Here is a 24988-nt window from a genome sequence, read left to right as displayed (position 1 = left end):
GGGTGAACTTCTATTTTGTTTTTGTTTTTTATTACTGAAATTCAGTAGAGAAAGCCAACACATACTGAAGATTGATCAGGAAAAAACTGGATGCTTTTTCCATGTAGCGTTAATGTAATCTTACAGTTGCATACCAAAAAAATCATTATAAAGCATGCATTTCTTTTGGGATATATATAAATCCAAAAGAAGATGTCATTTTGAAAATATTCAGTGTTTATTAATGCTGACTAAATATTTTCTGTATATTTTGTTCATCTTCTTTCCCATTCTGACTAAATTTTCCTATCCTATATTAGGTAGATTGTTAGTTGGCTTAAAGAAAACATACATTTAAATGCAACTGGTTGTAAATAAAATGTATTCAATATGTATATTTAGAATAACGTGTGTGGCATTTTTGCTTTTGTGTCTTGTTTGTTTTTAAGATTTGATTTTCAAGTAATCTTTACACCCGATGTGGGGCTTGAACTCCTAACCCTGAGATCAAGAGTTGCATGCTCCACCTACTAAGCCAAGCCAGCCAGGTGTCCCTTGTGTCTTGTTTATATTACCAAATCTTGTATGTTTTCTGGCACTAAATCTTTGTTGTTTATATTTATTGCTGCGCTTAGAGCAAGGCACTTACCCTAGAATGTGTGTCATAATCTTCAGGAAATGTACTTTTAAGGGATCTGCTTAGAAATCATTCTTGTGACAGCTGTATATTTCCTGATGCAGCCCCAGGCTGCATGAAAAAAACCACCAGAGCGTTACATAGACATACACAAAAACAATTAACAAGAGATGAAGTGCCGTCCCAGTAATGCCTAATATGGCCAAAATAGACCCTTCTTTTTCTCCTTTTCTTTTTTTTAACGTCTTTTGTTACAGTAATGACAGAACATCTCTTGGTCTAGAAAAAAAGAAAACTATGAAACAGATCTCTAGGAAAGATATCTTTCAACATAGAAAAATAGTAAATAAATTTACCATATTTTCCTTGGATAATTTTTCAGTAGGCATTTCTATTTTAGTCTGTTGACATGATGCAAAATGATAGATGAGTTATTTTAGTAGAACTTCAAATCTATTACCATTTTAACAGTTCAACAGAATAGAAAATGTAATGAAAAGGCAAATATCAGATTCTGCCATTTATATATTATCCTGTATTTAGTAGCTATAAATTTATTTTTGAGTTTTTTATGTATATGTAAACTGACATATTTAATGTGAATTATTGTCATTTTGTCTGATATCCACATATAATCACATTTTAACGAAATTACTAAATGTCAGTGTTTTCAAATAAAAGAGATGTTTTCCTTACTCTTCACTGCATCAGGAATAAAGTGTTATCAGATATCCTGCTTTAGTTCATGGTAGTGATGAATGGATCTTATTGTGGAGAGCTTCTATTTGTATTCAGAGAAAAAGAAGTGAAAAAAATTTGAATAGGCTTCATACTGAAGATGGCAAATGTTTTCAAGTCATCCAGAGGGAGGAGTCTTCTCCATTAGGAATCCATAGTAAATTTCACTGTAACTATTCTGTATAAATTGATAGCTTCTGCCAGGAATAAGCAAATGATAAATGTGTTTCATTTTTTTTCTTAGAATTACTTTAGCTTTTATACATGCTGAACGTATACAAGCTTCACACACACGCAAAAATGTTAACATTTATGGTTATTTCTTAGGAATTTTTTGTCTGATGAATCTTAAAACTCTTCTGTTTCTTTTGAGTCATTTGAATGTCTTTTTCTCTGTTAAAATATAGTTTTAGGGACACCTGGGTGGCTCAGTGGTTGAGCATCTGCCTTCAGCTCAGGGTGTGACCCCCAGGCCCAGGGATCGAGTCCCTCATTGGGCTCCCTGTGAGGAGCCTGCTCTCCCTCTATGTCTCTGCCTATATATGTCTCTCATGAATAAATAAATAAAACCTTTAAATATATATATATATAGTTTCAAGTATAGAAAATGAGAATTTTACTCTAGTACTAGTTACAACTTTTATTTTTTAATTTAATTTTTAAGATGTTATTTATTTATTCATGAGAGACAGAGAGAGAGAGAGGCAGAGGAAGAAGCAGGGTCCCTTTGGGGGCCCTGGAACCCAGGAACATGACCTGAGCCGAAAGCAGATGGTCAACCACTGAGCCACCCAGGCAGGCACCCCTCATTACTACTTTTAAATTAGAAAATTTCTCAAAAAAAAAAAAAATTTCTCTTACTGGAATAATTATAGTGATATCACACACCTGTATCCTTAGTTGTTGAAAATTCTAAGGTCTGTTTCGGGCATTGCATAATTCAGCAACCAGGAAATATCTGAGCATCAGGAAGATAGTGACTTTGCTTGCATGTAGTAAGCAGTCACTGAACACACACTGTTACTTCTGAATAAAGGAGCAATAAGCCACCCTTGCAGACATGGTGTTGCAGAAGTGTTGTCCTTCTCCTCTTTCTCTATCAGCTGGTCACATTTAATCATAACAGTGAAGCACGTGCATAAAAAGGATCAAAGTATCAAGACAACTAAGGGTTTTCTGATGCAACTCTTCAGGGGAAAAATAGGATTAAAGAATTCAAGATTGAAACGTTGCTCTGTTGTGTTTTAACAGGCAGGTTTTCATTAAGAGTTTATTTATTGACTCCTTTTGTTCACTGACCACCCATCCATGTTAGTTTAAAAGTGCATATCTGAAAAAAAAGAGAACATAATTTAGCTTTTCCTTAGTTTTCCAAATTCTCCTCTCTGGTTATATTTGGAAATATTTTTTTAAAAAACACAAATAATGCAAAATTAGGTATTAATAACCATGTTCCACGTTCCAGACATAAGTATAGATTGCCAGATGTGTTAATAGCTCTTAGATTTCGACATTAAGATGAGCACACTTGTTTATGTAACTAATTGTTGCCAGAAAAAATGCAAACATACAAAACCTTGACATTTTAAGTGCAAAATGCATAAGAAAGGATGCAGCAATGAGATTTATTTAAAGTTCTTTATAAATCAGACCCAAAGGTTTTGTTTGTTTGTTTGTTTGTTTTAAGATTTTGTTTATTCATGAGAGACACAGAGAGAGAAAGAGAGGTAGAGACACAGGGAGAGGGAGAAGCAGGCTCCATGCAGGGAGCCTGACGTGGGACTCCATCCCGGGTCTCCAGGATCAAGCCCTGGGCTAAGGGGAGCGCTAAACTGCTGAGCCCCCCTGGCTGCCCAGACCCAAAGTTTTTATGTCTCACACTGTTTGGACTCTCCTCAGTCTCATTGTCCATTGCTTATTTTCCTGTCTCCTCAGCTTTTGCTTCCATTCCTTATATGAGGAGAAGATACTTTATTTTCATAATTTAAGATTCCCAGTTGGCCCTTCCTACTACTACTAACTTAATTAAATGAAATAAATGCCATTTGAATAGGAGGAAATACCCAGTTTCATTTACTTAAAAGAGGTGTTTTATTTTCTCGATGCCCATTTATTTTTAGATCCAAAGATCCAAAAGAAATTTCATACAGTACTAGTAAATTTTTCCTGTCTTTTTCCCCTGACTCCTCTTACATGAGTTTTAGCAATCCAGGCTGTCCTCAGCATTATCCGTAAAATGGACAGGTAGCTTCTCATTTTGTGGTTTTCCCTGCTATTCTTGATAACTTGCAACCATTTAACTACTTTTTGAAAATCATTGTGTCTTGAATTAGTAATATTCTTGTATAATTTTCTCTAAAATACTATAATTTTATGTATTTACTTTTTAATTTAATATACCTTTTTTTTTTTTTAAAGCAGTTGTAGGTTTACAGAGTTCCCATCTACTCCCTCTCTCTTCTCCTCCTAATGCCCCGTTACTTGTATCTTGCATTAGTGTGGTACATGTTACAATGGATGAAGTAATAGTGGTACATCATTTTTAAATAAGGCAGTAGTTCATAATAGGTTCACTCTGTTTTGTGCAGTTCTGTGGGTTTTGACAAATGCGTAGTGTCATGCATTCCACCATTATAGTGTCATACAAAATAGAGTCCCTGTCCTAAGACACTCCCTGTTCTCTCCCCATTCATCCCAGCCTCCCTCACCTCCCCTGAAACCTCTTCTAACAACTTAACCTTTTTACAGCTCCAAGTTTTTCCTTTTCCAGAATGTCACGTAGTTGGAATCAGGCAGTATATGACCTTTCACACTGGCTTCTTTCACTGTCATTTTTTCACTAAGCAGCATGTATTTGAGGCTCTTCCATGTCATTTGGTGGCTTGATAGCTTGGATATTCAACAGTTTACTTATATGTTCACCTTTGGAGGGCATCTTGATTGTTTCTGGGCTTTGGCAGTTATGAATAAAGCTACTATAAACCTTCATGCACAGATTTTTGGTAGAATTTTTGTCCCATTGATCTATTTGTCTATTCTTTTGCCAATACTACAGTATCTTGATTATTATAACTTTATAGTAAGTCTTAGAGTCTGGTTGTAGCGGTTCTTTGACTTCTTTTTAAATATTGTCTTGGCTATTCTGAGTGTCTTGCCTTTCTGTATAGGTTTTAGAATCCTCCGATATCCACAAAATAACTTACTGGAGTTTTTATTGGGATGATTTGTGCTCTGTTCTGTTTCTCTTTGTATTTTAAGTAGAAGCAGGTTGGGAAGAATAAAAAGTGCAGTACTTTATTAAATGAGTTTATAAAATGGTACAAATGGAAATTTTTGGATAACTGGCTACATTTATATCATTATAAATTCTAATGTTTCAAATATTTAAATGTAGAAATGGAAGCTATTCAGAATTTTAATGGAAGAAGGAAGACTTTTCTGAAGCTTCATTCTTTTGCTGACCCACGTTGAAAGAGGCTGTATAAGTTGTATTCATGTCTATGTTTTCATGTGTTTGAAAATTAAAACAACACATTAGGGAAAATGTTTATAAAATTTATTGTTTTCTTTTTCTCATGTGCAAAGTAATAATATAAAGCAGTTGAAGAAAATAATCATATGTGAATAAGTACTAACTAAAAATATAAAGGTTTTCATGGCAGTGTTGTTGAAAGATAAGTTACTATACAATTCACCCACTTACAGTGTCCATTTGATGATTTGAGGCATATTCATGGATAGGCACAGCCATTGCCACAGTCATGTAGAATATTTTTATCTCATTCATTCATTCATTCATTCATTCATTATTATTTCTAAAAGAAATCCTATACCCTTTAGCTGTCATCCTGGTGTCCTCTCACCACCCCTTAGCCCTAAGCAACCATTAACTTTCTTTCTATATATAGAATTGATCATTGTGAACATTTGATATAAATGGGATCAAAAGATTTTTTAACTGGCTGTTTTTGCTTATTGTAATGTTTTCAAAGTTCATTGATGTTCTTATCAGTACTTGATTTCTGTTTATAACAATGATATTCCATCATGGCTGGATATCTACCACATTTGGCTAATCCATTCATCAGTTGACAGACATTTGGGTTCTTTACACCTTTTGTGAGTAATGCTTATACATTACAATAATAGGCATACAAATATCTCATTCTGTTCTTCCTTTCAATTCCTTTGGGTATGTACCTAGGAGTGGAGGTGCACGTTTACATGTTAGTAAGTTATTACCTGAGCTTAATTACAGCCATCTTAGTGAGTGTGCAGTGGTAGGTATCTCATTGTGGTTCTGATTTGCATTTCTCTGAAGACTAGTGATCTTGAGCATCTTCTCATGTGTTCATTGGCCATTTATATACCTTCGCAGAATTATTTATTTGAGTCCTCTGTCCCAGGTGGGGCCAGGACAGAAGGAAGCATCTAACTCTTAGCAATACCTACCTAGAACCTAGCCACAGCAAGTAACCAATGGTAGGATGACAAAAGCTGAAATCTCCCACTTCTTGGGAAGATAATCTTCTATTTCCAACTAGGGGGAGATGGAACCCTGATTCTACCAGTCTGGAGTGGATTTTCTTGATTGCTGATCTGAAAAGAGGAAAGGAGCAGGATTTTGGTTCAATTACTACAGACTCTTCTCTTTCTTTCTTTGTCTTAGTAGAGTTTCTTCAATAAATTTTTTCTCAGTTTTTTGTATGCTCTTAGGCCCATTTCCAGAGACCCTGAGTGGTGGGTTGTTTTTGTTTTTTTTTTTTAAAGAATTTTTATCAGTTTTACTGCAGAGCGGGTTAGGTCCACTGAATTCATGCTATCATGCCAATTAGGGGGAAAAATTGAAGTGCCATAAATGAAGTAAAATTTTTTAAGCTCTCATACTAATTAAATATTCTGTACCTTTAGAGTGGGTATTGTACATCCATTAATTTCTTGAAAGTAATTTTAGCACCTATCTAAATATACAATTTCATGTGCTTTTCCCTTGTAAGTCAGTTTTATTAAATATTAAACTATATACTTACTCTTTAGCCAAGTATTCTTATTTCAAAATTCAAAAGCTTTAAGATAATATCATAATAAATAGATGTCTTCCTATTGACTGTCCCATAGCCAGTCAGTTGAGCTCCCTAGATAAAATCATTATTACTAATTGTTTATATTTTTATAGAGATCCTGTGTGTGTATAAAGCAAGTAAATATGAATACATCTCCTTATCTTTTTTATTGTTTTGTATTATATTTTACCAAAATGGCTCTATAGCATACAACCCCATTTCTATTTCCTGCTTCTCCCCACCCTCAAATTACATACTTTGGAATTTGTTCTAATACATCATAGGGCACATCATTTTTTGACCACACAATTGATATTTAGTAATTATATCATCTCCATACTGATAAGCACAAACTGATTCCTTTGCTTTTATAATTTTGGTAACCTTGATAATTTTATTGTTAGGATTAATTTTTAGAATTACTAGAACTGGTGATTAAAAGTGTGTGTCTTTTTATTTTTTTGTTTTGCCAGATTTTAACTTGTACTCCATAGATGTTAGCCGGTAACATTGAGTAGCCATTTCTGTACATCTTTATAAAAGCTTGATACTGATTTCCTTCCTTCATTTTATCCATATATACATGCATAAAAACATGCATAAATTTTTTTTATTTTTTTTTCAAACATGCATAAATTTTATACATATATACAAATTTTCCAATTGTGGAACATTATAGCTCTGTTACCCCTAAGTGTTGTAGGATTTATTTCCCAAAAGACAAAGGCTGTCTACTACATAACCACATTATAGTAATCAGAATATAGAAAATTAATAATCTAATACAACCATCTAATCCTCTAATTCACAAATATTTTTCCCAATCATGTCCTCTATAGCAAAGAAAAAAATTGCTTTTTTCCACCATTTAATCTAGCATCATATGTTACATACATAACCTCTTTCGTTGCCTTTAATCTGGAACATTTCTCAGGCTTTTTGCCCTTTATGACTATGACAATTTAATAATATCTTTTATTATTGAAAACTTCAAAGTACGGAAAACTAGTGATTGTAGCAATATGAACCTCCATGAGCTCCATCACCCAGCTTCATTTGCGGTTAAAGCTTGGCCATGCTTTTTTATTTATATCCTCACTCAATTCTTTACAGACACACACATATATAAACATAGTAGATTGTTTTAAAGCAAATCTAAGACATCATTTTGTGCATGCCGTGAGTAACTTAAGCAATCCCTCAAAGCACAAAGAAGAAAGTAAAAATAGATTACCTAATCTACCACCCTCCAGAAATGGCTGTCAGTAGCCTTTAATAATTGTATGTATATAGCTAGAAGTATGAACAGGCATCTAGATTTGTTATAGAAGATAAAAGTATGGAGCTACTTGGAATTTAAAAAGCTTAGCTATTTCTACCAAAATGGAGAAGAGAGAAAGACTAATGTTGGAACACCAGAGTTTATTAGCTTAGCCCTTGTAACTTTTATATGGGCTGGAATGAATAGAAATTTTATGTGGAAATGTTTTTGCCAGTCTTAGCTTTTAAACCAAACAGGCTTTGTATGATTTATGAACTATTTTTGGTTTGTTCTTACCAGAGAATTTTTCTGCCTTTAGGGAATTCATTAGTCAAAATATCATTGTATTGTTTGTTTCTTTTTGTTACTTTGTCCTGCCAAACAGTTTGAAAAGGTGAGCATTGGGCTAATTAATTGTCTCTAAGAGTTTACTTACTTTTTAGATGCATTAATTATAAAATTTGTAATCTATGGCAATTAAAATTCAGTTGTAATTGTTTCTGATTATCCAGGGCATTTAAATTTCCATATGCATATTAAAGTCATCTTGTTAGTTTTTTTTTTTTTTAAGATTTTATTTATTCATAGAGACAGAGAGAGAGGGGCAGAGACACAGGCAGAGAGAGAAGCAGGCTCCATACAGGAAGCCCGACGTGGGACTCAATCCCAGGTCTCCAGGATCACACCCCAGGCTGCAGGTGGCGCTAAACCGCTGCACCACAGGGGCTGCCCATCTTGTTAGTTTCTACCCCCAACAAAAGTCATTTGGCAAATTGGGAATTTGTTTGTAATTATATTTAGTCTTTACATCAATTTGGAGAGAACTGACAGTATGGAGTCTTTGATCTATGAACATTGTATATCTCTGTTTAGCTTTCCTTTAATGCCTCTCAGTAGTGTTTATGTACTCTTAAATTTATGTTAAATTTATCCCACTTCCATTTTTCATGCAATTGTAAATGGTAGTTTTTAAATTTTTCATCTTCCTGTTAGTATATTAAAATACAGTTGAGTTTTATTTATTTACCTGATATCCCACTACTGTGTAAAACTCACGAACTAGTTCCTCTAGATTCTTTAGGATTTCTGTATAAGTAATCAAGCCATGTACATTAAAGACATTTTTATTTCTTTCCAATTTGTATGCCTTTTTCTTTTCTTGTACAGTCTACATGCTGTTGGAGTTGTGACTTTGGGAGAAAAGTATTCATTCTTTCACCATTAAATGTGATGACTGAAGTAGGGATATTATAGAACCTGTTTATCAGGTTGGGTGGTTTTCTTCTATTCCTGTTTTGGCTAAAGTTTTATCATAAATGAGTTTTGAATTTTGTTATGCTAATCTGCTCATAATGGCTTTTCTTTTTTTGTCCATTAATATGTTCATTACCTTGACTTTTCACATTTAAGTAAACCTTGCATTCTTAGAAAAAATCCCACTTAGTTGTGTTTTATTGTATTTTTTTCCCATGTTTGTGAGAAGTATTGATTCATAGTTTCTTTTTTCTTGTGATGTCTTTGTCTCATTTTGGTATCAGGTTAATTTTGTCCTCAAAAATGAGTTGTTTCCACTTCCTTTATTTTCTGAAGGATGCAACAAGATTAATAATAAATGATTTTTCTCTTAGTGTTCGATAAAAATTACCTGTAAAGCCATCTGCAGTTTTTTAATAAAAAGAGTTCTAATTAATTCAGTTTCTTTAACTGGTAAGGGGCTATTCAGATTTTCTATTTCTTTTTAAAAAACCAATTTGGTGGTGTTGATTTTCTCTGCTGTTTATCTGCTTTCTACAATGAAAGCATAGGAGTGGTTATCTGAAGCTGGCCATAGGAGAAAAGAGGCCTAAGGAGAAGTGTTTGGAATGATAGAATATCCTGTATCTTCATCTGGACAGTGATTACACCAGAATGTTTATTGTCAGAAGTCATTAAAGGCACATTGGAAATTAGTTCATTTTATTGATTGTAACTTATGCCTCAATAAATTGATTTTAAGACTTATAAATAGGGACTCCTGGGTGAGCATCTACCTTTTGCTTAGGTCATAATACCAGGGTACTGGGATTGAGTCCCACTTCAGGCCCTCTGCAGGGGGTCTGCTTCTCCCTCTGCCTGTATGTCTCATGAATAAATAAAATATTTAAAAAATAAAAATAAAAATCATCTGAAAATTATTTCATAATTTTTTTTGGCTACTTACAGTTTTTTGGTAACAAAGTGACAGAAAATCCTGACACTCAGGGCCCCTGGCTGGCTCAGTTGATGGAGCATGAGACTCTTGATCGCAGGGTTGTGAATTTGAAACCCACATTGGATATGGGGATTACTTAAAAATAAAATCTAAAAAAAAAAAAAAAAGAAAAATCCTGACACACTTTCAAGATTCCTGAGAATTAAAATAAAGAGCTAAGTTCTTCATTTTATCATGTGAATGCAGTAGAAAGCTAAATTTGAGACCATGTTGTAAAAATCTATTGATAAAAAAATTTAAGATTATGAATTACGTAATATTAAAGCTTAAAGGCAACTAACATTTTTTTTTAGTGTGCTTTAAGGAAACTGTTAGGATGAATTTCCAGCTATACTAATTTTTTTCACTGTGCATGAAGTACTTTTTCTCTCTTTGGTAGTTAATCATGTTAGTGCTTTTTCTGAAATTGTGACCTTTGAGTGGCATTATATTTTAGTGCTTAAGGATGTAGACTAAAGAGCTGGACCATCTGCTTTTGCATCCTGTCCTCTCTACTTCACTGATTATGCAGCCTTGAGCAAAGTTTTTATCCTTTCTGTGCTTCACTTTATTCATGTGGAAAATGAGGATAATATTTACCTCATGAAATTGTGAGAATTGTGTTATTTAATATACATAAAGTGCTTAAATAGTTCTTGTGTGGCATGTGTGCTCCCAGTGTTATCATAATCACTATTTACCTTTGAGACAGTAGTGTTCTGTTTAGAAGTATCCAGTTTTCTTTGTTCGTAAAGCATCATGAATATGTCCTTAATGTGTAAATTTATTTTCTGGTAAAGCAGAAGCAGCAGAAAAATAGTATTAGACTAGAAGTCCAGACATTTCATTCTTTTGTGTCCTTTTTTGGGTACTTAGGAAAAAAATGTAGTGCTTGGTGTTAGTAACCTGTAATATAAAAGGCATTATTGAAAGTTTTATAGCAATACCAATTAAATACCACTAATTACTAGTCCTAATTAAGATCACATGTCATTTAAATTTATATCTAAATTTATACAAATCTTACATGAAGCCACCTTTAGAGGTAGATTACCTCTAAACTAACCAGAGTTAGTTTCTGGTTTTAGTGATTTATTGATAATGTAATCAGAATCATTTCCTGTATTATTTAGTCATCTTTCGATTTTAGAAAGGAAAAGGACTACATTGCTTATAATTCCTATTATCCTTTGGGGATTAGTAATCAGTGTACTGTGGTTTATACCTTTATTCTTAGAAACTGATGAGTAAGAATAATGTTTTACCATTTGGAGATGTGCTTTTTCATTTTCTTTAAAATTTCCTTTATCAAATTACTTCTTCATATTCTTTGGACCAAATAGTTTATAATCAGAATATTTTAGGTTTAATCCAACAGGATTATTGTCTTTTAATAAAAACAGTGTTGCCTCAGGGAACCTAGGTGGCTCAGTTGGTTGAACATCTTGGCTCAGTTGGTTGAACATCTTGGCTCAGGTCATGATCCCAGGGCCTTGGGATGGAAACTGCTTCTCCCTCTCTCTCTGCCACTCCCTCTACTTGTATTCTTTCTCTGTCAAATAAATAAAGTCTTAAAAAAAAACCACAACGTTGCATCAATTATTTTGTTGTAAGAACAAAATTGGTGTTTATTTTTAATCCTATTGATTATCCTGGCAAAGGGTCTTGTTATGAAACCTCTAAGACAGGTTTTGTGTGTGTGTGTGTGTGTGTGTGTGTGTGTGTGTGTGTGTATATATCATATATATATATGATAAACTCCCATCACTTAATGTTTGGAGCCACTTTAATATGATGTGCTTTAGCATATAATTTAGTTTGCTACTTCTCTAATTGGAGATTATATATTATTAATTACTTATAAAAAGCCATGCTTTGTTTTATTAGGTTTAATTTTTCCAACAATAGGATGTTGCAGAGCAGTGTAGAATGGATTATCTGGAGTTAATAGTTAATGTAATGTGGAACATAAAATTACATTCATAGAACTCTATTCAAAAGAATGTTAAGAAAAACACTGAACTCTGAGGAAAGTCTTTAAGTATACATTACTTTTTTATTTTTAAGATTTTATTTATTTATTCATGAGAGACACAGAATGAGAGAGAGAGAGAGAGAGGCAGAGACGCAGGCAGAGGGAGAAGCAGGCTCGCTCCATGTAGGGAGCCCGACGTGGGACTCAATCCTGGGTCAGGCCCTGGGCTGAAGGCGGCGCTAAACCACTGAGCCACCCCGGGGTACCCAGTATACGTTACTTAATAACATTGGAAAGCAGAAGCACCTGGGTGGCTCAGACACTTAAGCCTCCGCCTCTGGGTTTCACCCTAATGTTACCCCTTCAACCCTAGTCCTTCTCTCTACATGAAAGTACCATTACTAGTTTATGATTAATATTCTCAATATTCTATATCTAACTATACAAGTATATCCAGTACATGTATATATCACTGATTTTGAAACAAACCTGAAACAAAATATTCACGCTCTTTTGAATATAGTCTAGAGATTCTTTTACTCTGTGCAGTACCTACAACTCCTAGAGATATACCCATCTCTTTGGGTAGAGCAGAGCCCATATGCCCGTTATTTTTGAATTACTAAGTCATTGTTCCTTTTAGTCTATGTGATATCTACTACTCCCAGAGAAAGACCTGTTTCTTTGGGTAGACCCCATATAGTTCACAAATACCACATATTTTTCAGAATATAAGAAATTTATTAGTTTTTGGAGGTGGTGTTATACAAGAGAATTTTCTCTATGATGGAAACATTTTGTATCTGTGTTGTCCAGTATGGACTCATGTGACTGTTAGTCACTGAAAATGTGGCTAGTACAATTAAGAAACAGAATTTTTAATTCTTTTACATTTGAATTAAATTTAAATAGCTCTGTGTGTGAACAGTGACTACTATTGAACAGGAGGCATCATGGTTTAATGAAAAAGCTCTAGAGTTAGATGTACCTCACTGTCAGTGTTGGTCTTGCTATATTCTATTTAGCTGCTCATACAACTTACTAAATCTTAGTTTCTCATACACACAATGGGAGCCATAATTCCTTCTCCAAACAGTTATACACACAAAAAAATAACGTTGTTTAGAAAAAGGATTAGACATAAATATACCTAAGTGATATGCCTGGTAAAGGAGTCGAGAAGGAGAAAAATGGTCCAAGTCGACTGCAGCCTTGGGGCAGTTGGCTGGCTTAGTTGGTAGAACATGGGACTCTCAATCTTAAAATTGTGAGTTTGAGCCCCACACTAGGCATATAGCTTACTTTTTAAAAAAAATTAAAAATTAAAAAAAAGTAGATGATAGCCTTATCAGGAATCTTTTATGATTTGTCAGGGTAATCAGTGTGAAATGTTACTCGTGTATGCAACATTAACGTTTAGAAATTTATCTTTCCTCTGCGTATTCCTTTTTTTTTTTTTTTTTTTTAACGATAGTCACAGAGAGAGAGAGAGAGAGAGAGGCAGAGACATAGGCAGAGGGAGAAGCAGGCTCCACGCACCGGGAGCCCGACGTGGGATTCGATCCCGTGTCTCCAGGATCGTGCCCTGAGCCAAAGGCAGGCGCTAAACCGCTGCGCCACCCAGGGATCCCTCCTCTGCGTATTCCTACGTAGGAATTCCTACATAGTTCCCCAACCATAACAAGTATATTTGAGTTTCTTTACATATTTTGCAACTTATGTCACTCAAATACTGGTGTAGGAGATCTACCATATTCTTTATAAATACTACATAGGATAGAGTCATTTGGATATTATTGTGTATTTAACCCTTTAATTTATTGATCTTAGAATGCTTCCAACTTTCACTATTAAGATCAGTATTATGTATTTTTTTTTAATCTTTTTTTAAGTAGGCTCCATGTCCACCATGGGGCTTGAACTCATGACCCTGAGATTGAGTCACATGCTCAAAAATAAAAATCTTTTTTAAAAAAAGAGTTGCAGGGCACCTGGATGGCTTGGTGGTTAAGCATCTTCCTTCAGCTCAGGTCTTGATCCTGGGGTCCTGGGACTGAGTCCTCCATCAGGCTCCCCACAGGGGGCCTGCTTCTTGCTCTGCTTATGTCTCTGCCTCTCTGAGTCTCTCATGAATAAATAAATAAAATTGTAAAAACAAATAAAATTTTAAAAGTTACATGCTCTCTCAACTGAATCAGCTAGGTGCCCCTAAAAACAGTGTTATATTGATCACCTGTGTTTTTTAGGTAAATAGTAACAAGTGGTATTGCTAAGTCATAAAATATGAGCATTAAATAATGCCAAATTGGGAGGCCTGGGTGGCTCAGCAGTTGAGGTCTGCCTTTGGCTCAGGGCATGATCCCGCTGTCCCAGGATCAAGTACCACATTGGGCTCCCTGCATGTAGCCTGTTTTTCCCTCTGCCTCTTTCTCTGTGTCTCTCATGAATAAATAAATAAAATTTTTAAAAAATAATGCCAAATTGGTTACCAAGTTGCATATCCACCTGTTTATATAAGTCTGGCTTTCTTGTATCCTCACAAGTATTAATGTCAGGTTTTATGCCTATTGATTAATAACTTTGGGTTTTAACTGAATTTTCTTGAAAAGTAGAGTATACTATGTTATACTATAAAATTATAGAAAGTAGTAGTATTAGGGCCATGGGTTGGAAAAGAGACTTTAAATATAACCAAGTATGTATGAAAATTTTATATATGATTAAGATAGAAGGTAAAATTTCAAATAAGGCAAGAACAAGCAGTCATACTTTTCTACCCCTGTCTTCTGCATCACTGTTGGAAGGTGTGAAAATGTGGACCTACTCCTCCATCATTCTAAACAGCCTCCCTGTTTGTCTTCAGACCATCACAACTAATTTTACTGTTTTAATCAGTTGCCACATAAAGTTCAGGATTCCTATGCTTCATCCCTCCATACTCTAATCCCAGTACTGGTGGTTCCTCCTTCAATTCTCCTTCCCCATTTCAATCTTTTGTGTAGTAGAGTACCTATTAGCATCTGAAGAAAATTTTACTCATTTGTCCTTTTCTATTTAGAATGTAAGCTACACTAGGGGAGGGATTTTGTTTATTTTCTTCACTGCTGTATTCTCCTCCTATCTAGCAGCATGTTTTCAGTGAATATTTATGGAATAACTTTATTTACTATCTGGCATTAGAAAAAAAAAATTGTTAAGGGGACCTGGTTGCCTCAGTCGATTGAACATGGTGACTCTTGATCTCAGGGTCCTGAGACCTGAGATGTTTACAAAAACTCCTTTTAAGTAATGTAGTAAACCTTTTTCTTTTTCTTACCAGAAACCCCATACTGGGCATAGAGCTTACTTTAAAAAAAAGAAAATGAAGGGAAAGTGTTGTTAGCTCTTTATCTTAACACAATTCACAAAATCATGTTGGAAGTTGGAAAAAACCCACAAAACCTAACAAAAGAACTTATAAAAGCCTTAGAAGTAGTACATTTTCTTAGAGTAGGGAATTCATTCTTGGATGCATGTAGTTTTAAGAAAACACTTCATTTGAACTAGTAATTATTATAAGTTAGTATAGGGGCATCTGGGTGGCTCAATCAGTTAAGTGTCTGCCTTTGGCTCAGGTTGTGATCCCACAGTCCTGGGATCAAGCCCTGTATCAGACTCCCTGCTCAGTGGAGGAGCCTGCTATTCCCTTTATCTCTGCCTGCCACTCCTCCTGCTTGTGCTCCCTTGCTATCTGTCAAATAAATAAATGAAATCCTTAAAAAAATCTTAGTTAACTCTTTTTTTCTAACAAGTTGATCTACTGAATTATATACCTTTGATAAACTATGATCATATCATTTTATTTTGCCTGAGCTATAGTGGCTTTGTCATTTCAATTTAATTTTGAAAATAAAATTCCATTTCATTACTAATGAATTTTGGCTATAAAGTATTATGTGGGCTATTTAGTCTTTTTTTTTTTTTAAGATTTTATTTATTTATTTATTTATTTGAGAGTGAGCAAGAGAGTACAAGCAGGGAAGAGGGACAGAGGGAAAGGGAGAAGTAGACTCCCCACTGAGCAGAGTCAGATCTATCTATCTTTCTTTTTTTCTTTTTCTTTTTCTTTTTTTCTTTCTTTCTTTCTTTCTTTCTTTCTTTCTTTCTTTCTTTCTTTCTTTCTTTCTTTTCTTAAGATTTATTTATTTGAAAGAAAGAGTGAGTGAGCGAGCAGGGCACCTGGGTGGCTTTGATGGTTAAGTGTCCAGCTTTTGATTTTGGCTTGGGTCATGATCTCAGGGTCGTGTGATTCAGCCCCATGTCAGACTCTGCATTTAACCAGGCATCTGCTTGAGATTCTCTTTCTCCCTCTGCCCCTCCCACTTGCTCGTGTGTGTGCTCTTTCTCTCTTTCTCAAAATAAATAAAATCTTAAAAAGAAAAAAAAAGGTCTGAGTAGAAGTTATATGGCTGTGTGGACTTAACTTTTACATTGTAATTGTACATGTTCTCATTTTATGCTTTCCCCTTTACCTCTTACAGTTCTTGACATGGCAAGACATGTGCCACTCTATCGAGCTCTGCTGGAATTGCTCCGGGCCATTGCTTCTTGTACGTCCATGGTGCCCCTACTGCTGCCTCTTTCTACAGAGAACGGTGAAGAGGAAGAGGAACAGTCAGAATGTCAAACTTCTGTTGGTACATTGTTAGCCAAAATGAAGACCTGTGTTGATACCTACACCAACCGTTTAAGGTAGTATACTTGGTTCATTTCTCTTGATTGTGCTTCTACCAGTCTTTTTAAAATAGCTTTGTGTTTTTTAAATGACATATGTTGATTAAGCACACATGCATACAAGCAAGATCTAAACTACAAAGAAAAAAATATCCACCAAATCCTACAGAAACATTTATTACAATGGCTTATCAGACTTCTCCTTGTGTAGTCTTAACAGGTATAGGTTTGGAGTTTATCTTAAATTTTGTTATATTGTACCTAGTATACAGATGGATGCTCATTTTAGTCAGTACTGAGACCAAAGACACGTTTTAGCACCAATAAATACATACTAGCTGACATATTCTTAATACTGCCGTTACTCATTGTAGATCCTATATTTTACTTAATCATCTATTAGTGGACATTTGGGTTATTTTCTGTTTATAACCTCAGACATACATCTTTTGAAGCTTGTACAAATCCCCACACAGTAGATTCATAGAAATAGAATTGTTGGGTTTATGGATTACTTCTGTTTCATTTTGATATATGATACTGTTCATGCTATAATCTTTTTTAGAAGTGAGAGGATTCAGTTTTGTTGTATTTATAGTAAAGTTAATATTTATCTTCTTGGTAAATTTGTTAAATGAATTTTTGGCTTAGGTTTATACCTCATTAGATTCAGATGTTTACAAAAACTCCTTTTAAGTAACGTAGTAAAAATTGTTCTTAGCAGAATCTGTTCAGTGGTTGTCATTTAATGAAATTTTGATTTTTAAGGTATTTATACTGCCAGTGGAAATTTATTCTTTTGGCAGTGGTCTTTTGAATCAGATAATCTTCTTTACCATCTTGACAATGTATTTGTTCTACCTATTTTCACTTATTTTTTTTATTAAAATACTAAAATTGGAGAAACACGATATACATCAAATGATGGCAGAGAATTGGTCACTGAAAAAGTAATTTTTTTCTTTATTCTGTTGCAGTAATTTTGTACTTATTTATTTTTTGTACTCACTATCGCTTTAAAAGGTTGTGACTCACTGCCAGGCAGTTAAGAATTGTGAATTGGATAAAAGATTAAAGAAGAGGCAGTTGGTAGAAACATAAAAACCTGTAGGTTCATACTATTCTTTTACCAGGGAAGGAATACGTAAAGGTATATAATCTTTGATGGAAGATTATTTGTGTTATAGAGAAGAGAATATGATGTATGGTCCCATCATTCATCACGGCAAAAATCTTAACAAGAAATGTAGGCGGCTGGCATACCTAAAAATAGTGTCATGTCATAATTGAACTGAGGGTCTAATCCTCAAATTGAGCTAATGTCTCATTGAACATCCAGTCTGTACCCTGGCAATCTCTGTTCCTTACTGTATAATAAACATATTTCTTGACAAAATAATATAAAATATACAAAGCTTTGAAATTGCCCTTGTGTATATTTTTAGGGGAATCTTGTCCTGTGTTTCTGTACCTCATCTTACTGCGTTTTGAGGTGTATAGTACTAATTGATAACAAAATTGAAAATATATGAAACGTTGAGTGTTTTTTCCCAGGAAAATTTTATTTCTTGGATGAAAAAATTGTGTGAAGATGTGGAATGTAGTCATAATTAACTTTTATTAAAAATAATATCACAAATTTATGGTGGTATGTGACAGTAAGACCATTAAAATAAGAACAACTCTTTATATTATATATTTCCTTAAGTTATAATTTCTGTTGGATCCTGCAAAAATGGTGTTATACTGTATTGAATTCTAAGGTAATTATGGAAGATACTTATTGCAGTGAATGGGCTTTGTGTACTTAGAGCACCTTTTTTGTTGCTTTTCCTAAGTTAATATATTTCCTGTTTCCATAATATATGCAGAATAATTTTTTAAAAGTAAACTTGACTTCTGTATAAAATATATTGATGATTCACTATAAAATACAATTTCAGATAGAGGGTAACTGACTTTCATTTAATTGGAGCTTTTTGTTTTCCTCCTTTTCTACTGGAAAAAATTACTCTTCACATTCTTTCCTTCTTCAATAAGAAAAATGGCACTTCAGGCTTCTAAATCCTGTACCAATGAAACATACATGTAAAGATCATAATGATTATTCAGTTTGTTTTATTTTATCTTTACAGTGACTGTACAGTAACCTTTTAATAACTTGTTTTAGTGATAAAGTAACAATGTTAGTGAGTTTTACCATAGGATTTGAATATTCTTAGGACTATTCATGATATGTATTATATTTTACAACCTGTGTTAGAAAAGGAAACCATCAAAGACATACATGTTATAACATCTCTACTTGCCTTTCAACATTTGGTACATCGAGAATTCATTTTCCACTTCATAGAGTGAGAGGATAAAATATATTATCTTCCAGCCTATCAGGACTAAAGATGTATTTCTTTTCATATTTTCATTATAATAGAACTCTGATAAAGAGATCAGCATAGTCCACTTTCCTTATAGACTTCATACCCACAGAAATTGGCTAAGTTTAATTTTAACACTGTCTGAAAGTATAAAACTTCCCCTCCCCCTACCTGCCTACCCCAGCCCATCTGTATTTTTTTAAAAAACCTAGTATACTCTTGAGAATGGTCAAGGCAAATATGTTCCGTTCATTGATCATTTCTGGGTAAGCCTTGTTGTATTATCAGGGCTTAGAGGTATGGCCTTGAAAGTAATGTATACGTGTATTTCAGCTCAGAAAATTTTTACATTATTTTTATCTCTGCCCTCAGTAATAAATGTAAGGGTGAATAAAGTACATCTTTTTAGTATAGTTTTTCTTTTTTTCTTCTTAAGTGAGAGCTAGTATTTGTTTACTAATTATATACCTTATTGGCTTTTTTCCTTTTTAACTTCTCATTTGTTCCTTTTTTTTTTTTTAAACCAAGCATACACAAAGGGCAGTAATTTTCCCTTCAAATGAAATTTTAATATGTTTAACCATTTGGTATCTTAAATAAAAAATAGATTTGCTGTGTGCTCTGCAAAAGGTCTCTAGTTGATAATTGTGGTTCATTTCATTTAAATTATGTCTCCTTTATATCTTTATACAATTTTTGTCTTCTTATTGTGGATGAGAAAATTGAAATGTTTTGATCCAGTGCTGAAGGGAAGTTTACTTTCCTGCTAGGAATAACCTGATTGAGATTATTCTGTCGCTAATTGATTTTGACCTCAAAATTCAAAGAGTGAAGGAGATTATGACTCAGCCCCCAACCACGCTAGAAACTTTCTGTAAGAGGAAACAGAAAGTTACTGTTAAGAAACTGTAAAGGCAGATAATTGACCTGGATATTGCCAGACTTGTGTGTTAGAAGTTTGTGTTTGGGGCACCTGGCTGGCTCAGTCGGTTAAACGTCTGCCTTCAGCTCAGATCATGATCCCAGGGTCCTGGAATCCAGCCCTGTGTTGAGCTCCCTGCTCAGGCGAGAACCTGCTTCTCCCTCTTCCCCCTGCTTCTGCTCTCTCTTGCTGTCTCTCTCAAATAAATAAAATCTTGAAATCTGTGATTGTATTTAGATAGCAGAGAGCTGGCCTGGTCACAAGAGCCTGTCTGATTTGTTCATTTAGCAGATTGCTTGTTGAATGTTCATGAGAGCATAGCAGGAAAATTGGATCCTTTTTCTAAGGGACTGACAGATAAATGAGGTAAACAATAACTAGACAGTTTTTTTTTTTTTAGACAGTTTTAATTACACAGTACATGGCATATTAGAAGAATAAGATATTACTGAAGAATCAAACCTGATTTGGAGACCTAAAAAATAAGAATTAGCTAAATAAAGTAGGTCATTCGTTGATATACCAAACTGAGAATAATGTTAGCAATGAAAGAAAGTATCACATATTCAGGGAAACCTAAAGAAATTTTGTATGACTGGGTATGGTAGATGAGTGGGAGATGAGGCTGAAGAGAAAAGCAGGAGTTAGAAGTTGAGAAAGGGTGTATTTACGGTTACTTACTCTTAAGTGTGGTGATAAGCTACTGAAAGGATTTCAGAGATCAGATTTCATCACCCAACTTTATCTATATACCCTAAGCCTTGAGCAAGAATGACTGCTAAGAGGAGGAACTAGAGTTGTTGCCACAGTGGCACAACCCCACAGGAATGCCTTTTATGCCTAGTAGTTCTATGATTAGTGATTTTTTGCTATTATGTGCATGAGATATAATTATATATTCATCTCCATCAATGTCCACACATACATATATCTAAAAAGTAGCTTCTGAATTTTAAGTTTTGAAAAAATAGACTCTAAGATGTGTTTCAAATGCCCTTCAATTATAATTATACCCTAATAAAATGATGATTTCTTATGGGATAGTTTGATGAGTAATGTAGTACTCTGGTGGGGTTGATATTTGATGTAAACCAGAGCACTAGAGAATGAATGTAGTACTTCTGGTTTATAATATCCCTCTTTTCTGACTTAAAGTTGACCATTCCCCAGGCAGTTGTTAAATATTTACTGTACATTAAACTTCCTAAAGTCAATAGTATTTTAATATTCTTTTATTCATGATTCTATATTTTTACTATCCACCACCTTCCTTAACCTGTCCTTTCAAGATTCACAATATGTAACTGTATAGAGCTGATTTGAGTCTAATGGTTAACATAGACAAATTGATTATTATTGCTTTTGACTGTTAGTAAGCATTAAATCATGAATAACGTTCCCTTTTGGAAGCACAAAAGAATAGGCAAAAGTATCACTTCAAAATAGAGAATTTTATATTCAACATTTTCCAACTGAAATAGACAAGATTAAAGGTAATTAGTCATCAGAAATTTTTTCGGGATTTGATTTTTTAAAATGTAGATGACATGTTTTGTCCATTAATTGTGTAGCCATCTGAAAACAGCTGTGCCTATAAGGTTAAATGTAATTTTCTACTTAGGCCATTTTCTTCCATGATCTATCACTTAAAACCTACACAGTATTGGAGCATTTCAGGATGCTTTCATCCGGAAATTTTGTATTTCTTTCTTGTTCCTTTGACATTTTTTATAATAATTTCACCAAAAAATGGGGAAATGGCTAATTAAACTATCAATATTGGTTATATTTAACTTTGCCTCAGTCATTTAAGGTAGCTTATTACTTTATTTCAGAGACATTGTTCAAAAGCCACCTTAGTAATCGCTTTGGTAGAAAGAACAGAGGACTTCCAAAATGATAAAGAGCTCCATTTCCTTTGCTTGTCCACTGCTATCCTAGGCGCCTGTGAAGCAAAAAGAGTTGAATATTTATGCACACATAAATACAGGGCTTACACTCTAAGTGGAATTAAATCCCTTGTTGGTGATTACAAATTTTCCTAATCATAAACACTCTTGTCTTTCTGGTAATCCTTTCTTTCTTGACTAATGAGAAAAAATTCCTGGCTTCTTGTTTATTTTATTCATAAAGTCTTAATTTCTAGCTTTTTCCCTTCAGTTTTGTGATTTAGTGACTTTTGTGTTTAATACTTTTTAATATTTAGGCCTACAGGCAGTGGAAAGAAATAGTTCCTCAGGGACCAAAAGAGCTAGAGAGATGGTGAGGAAACGCATTGAGAACAAGAGAGCACGTTTATCAAATAGAAGACAAAAATGCATGCAAGGTGTCAGCAGAGTTACTTACCCACTTGCCAAAGACAGACTGTGATAGGTATTCATTGATGCATTAATCCAGAGTCACTGCCACTTAATTTTGTACCAATTATAGGGGGTCAGAATCTGATGAAAACAAATTATCGTTAACTGTCAGATTGATGACTTAGGCAGGCAGAACGCCAGAGTATTCCTCGCATGCCTTTTGTTCTGCCAGTGTGAAATAATTTTGATTAGTATAGTATTTGTGTTTCGGCCTCTGTGCTTTTATTGATTTCCTTTCTTTTTTCTTGAGAATTACCCTGGAATTGTGCCTCAGTTGTGCTCCTTGCTTAGTGGAGAGCCTGCTTCTCCCTCTCCCTCTCCCTCTGCCTGCTGCTCCCCTTGCTTGTGCTCTCTGTCAAATAAATAAAATATTTAAAAAAAGAAAAAAAAGAGTTTAACATTAAAAACTTACTAATAGGGATCCCTGGGTGGCGCAGCGGTTTGGCGCCTGCCTTTGGCCCAGGGCGCGATCCTGGAGACCCGGGATCGAATCCCACGTCGGACTCCCGGTGCATGGAGCCTGCTTCTGCCTCTGCCTGTGTCTCTGCCTCTCTCTCTCTCTGTGTGTGACTATCATAAATAAATAAAAATTTAAAAAAAAAAACTTACTAATAGGTTATAAATCTGGTATGTCACTCCCCAGTCTCTTGATACCTATGATGCTCATTATTAAAAACAAAATTTTTATGAAGAAAGACAAGTCCATTGCCCTTTACTTCAGATACACCATCGCTACCTCTTATCAGAATAGTTCATTGATCACTTAGGCTTCATGTGTGTAGAATGGCTAGAGGCTTAGCTGGATCTTGAAAAACACTTTGCTCAAATGCCAAAATACAACTTATTCTACTATTTAAGGGATTAACAAAAAAATTATAAATTGATTTAATACTTCCGTCTCCACAGTATCACATAACAATATGCAATGATTATTCTTTATCAGATTACATTATATGAGCTTTACGTTTCCGGACAGTCTCCACTGTCTTTATCTCAAACAGTATTTCAAGCATTCTGAATTGCAGAATTCAAAGTGTCTTGCTGAGTAAGATTTGGTTTGTAACAAATCCTTCTGTGCACATTGCAATAAATAAGCTGTCCCATGTTATCTGTAGATTTTAGAGCTATAAGGAGACTTTTTTTTTAGAGAATAGATATTTTTAAATTAGCAAACAGTGATTTAAAATATATTAGAATGTCTATAGGTGGGATCTCTGGGTGGCTCAGCAGTTTTGCGCCTGCCTTCGGCCCAGGGCGTGATCCTGGGGACCTGGGATCGAGTCCCACATCAGGTTCCCTGCATGGAGCCTGCTTCTCCCTCTGCCTGTGTCTCTGCCTCTCTCTCTCTCTCTGCCTGTGTCTCTGTGCCTCTCTCTCTCTCTCTCTCTGTCTCTCATGAATAAATAAATAAAATCTTTAAAAAAAAATGTCTATCGATAAATGGTAATAATTCTAAGTTTTTTAAAGTAGTAGACTTTAATTTGCACATTCTACTTTTTTTCTATTTTTTTTTACTCTTCCTTAAATATTATGAATGACAGCCTTTTCGTATGAAGACTTTTTGATGTTACTCATTTTACCAAATGCACTTTTTAAAATTTAAATTCAATTAATGCATAATGTATTATTATTTTCAGAGATAGAAGTCAGTGATTCATGAGTCTTATATAACACTCAGTGCTCATTACATCATGTGCCCTCCTCGATGTCCACCACCCAGTTACCCCATTCCCCCACCTCCCTCCCCTCCAGTGAGTTTGTTTGTTTCCTGTAATTAAGAGTTTCATTGTCTATGATTTTATCTTGTTTTATTCTTTCCTCTCTTCCCCTATGATCCTGTTTCATTTCTTAAATTCCATATATAAGTGAGATCATAGATAATTGTCTTTCTCTAATTGACGACTTACTTTGCTTAGCATAATACCCTCTAGTTCCATCCATGCCTTGCAGATGGCAAGAATTCATTTCTTTTTTTATGGTTGAGTAGTAGTTCATTGTATATATATTTATCTCATCTTCTTTATTATAAGTGGACCCTTTGAAACTCAGGTAGTTCGGATCCTTCTTTTTATAAATGAAATGAAAGAAAATAAGGTCCATAAATACTGTGATTTGATCTGGGTTCTCTGATGCTTAATGACAGACCTGTGATAACTCATATCTCCTATGTCCCAGTCAAATATATTTATCCGCTAAGTTAAACTTATCTTCCAAAGAACAATTCAGTTTGTGCATTAGTGAATAATTAGAAATTGGGGAGGTGGATTTGTTTCTGAAGCAGCTTTAGATATTCAGGATATATAATTTTTTAAATGTTGACAGTGAAGTAAAGTTATTTTCTAATTGAAAATTTTGTTTTTAATAATTATAAAAATATATTTAATAATGTAAATTCTACACAGTTTTTCTGATACTTCCCTTTACTCATCTTTTTTCATTACCCTGAAGAATTTTCAGAATTTTCAAGTCATGATAGGCCATTAAAAGGCAGCATATTTCATTAGATGTGCATAGCATTTGAGTTGTGCCTAAGTAGTAATTGCTAAATTACTGAAGTAAACCTAAGCCTCACTGTTTTTTGGTCTCTCTAGTACATGAGCAGGGAGCAACTTTATATAATTATCACTTAGGTGAAGAGTGAGTCAGCTTTAACCATTTAACATAAACATAAACGAATTAATGTAAAGCACTCCTGAAAATTTCTCAGTTACTGGTATATGAATTTTTCCTCTAGT

General features: G+C 34.3%; 1 protein-coding gene across 16 annotated transcripts in view; it reads left to right on the top strand.

Moving 5' to 3' along the window:
• BIRC6 (baculoviral IAP repeat containing 6) overlaps positions 1-24988 on the top strand; it is a 230162-nt gene that overhangs the window by 168497 nt on the left and 36677 nt on the right. For all 16 annotated transcript variants that reach the window (XR_013349472.1, XM_077843663.1, XM_077843665.1 and 13 more), the window contains one exon: positions 16404-16614. Coding sequence is in view for 15 of the 16 variants with exons in the window: in XM_077843663.1 (XP_077699789.1) it covers positions 16404-16614 (211 nt within the window). In the remaining variant the exon portion in view is untranslated. The remainder of the gene's footprint in view (positions 1-16403; positions 16615-24988) is intronic.

Source organism: Canis aureus, chromosome 12, assembly GCF_053574225.1.
Source record: "Canis aureus isolate CA01 chromosome 12, VMU_Caureus_v.1.0, whole genome shotgun sequence".
NCBI classification, from domain to species: Eukaryota; Metazoa; Chordata; class Mammalia; order Carnivora; family Canidae; genus Canis; species Canis aureus.
Note: the sequence above shows the minus strand (reverse complement) of the source record. Positions and strands in the feature narration are given on the sequence as shown.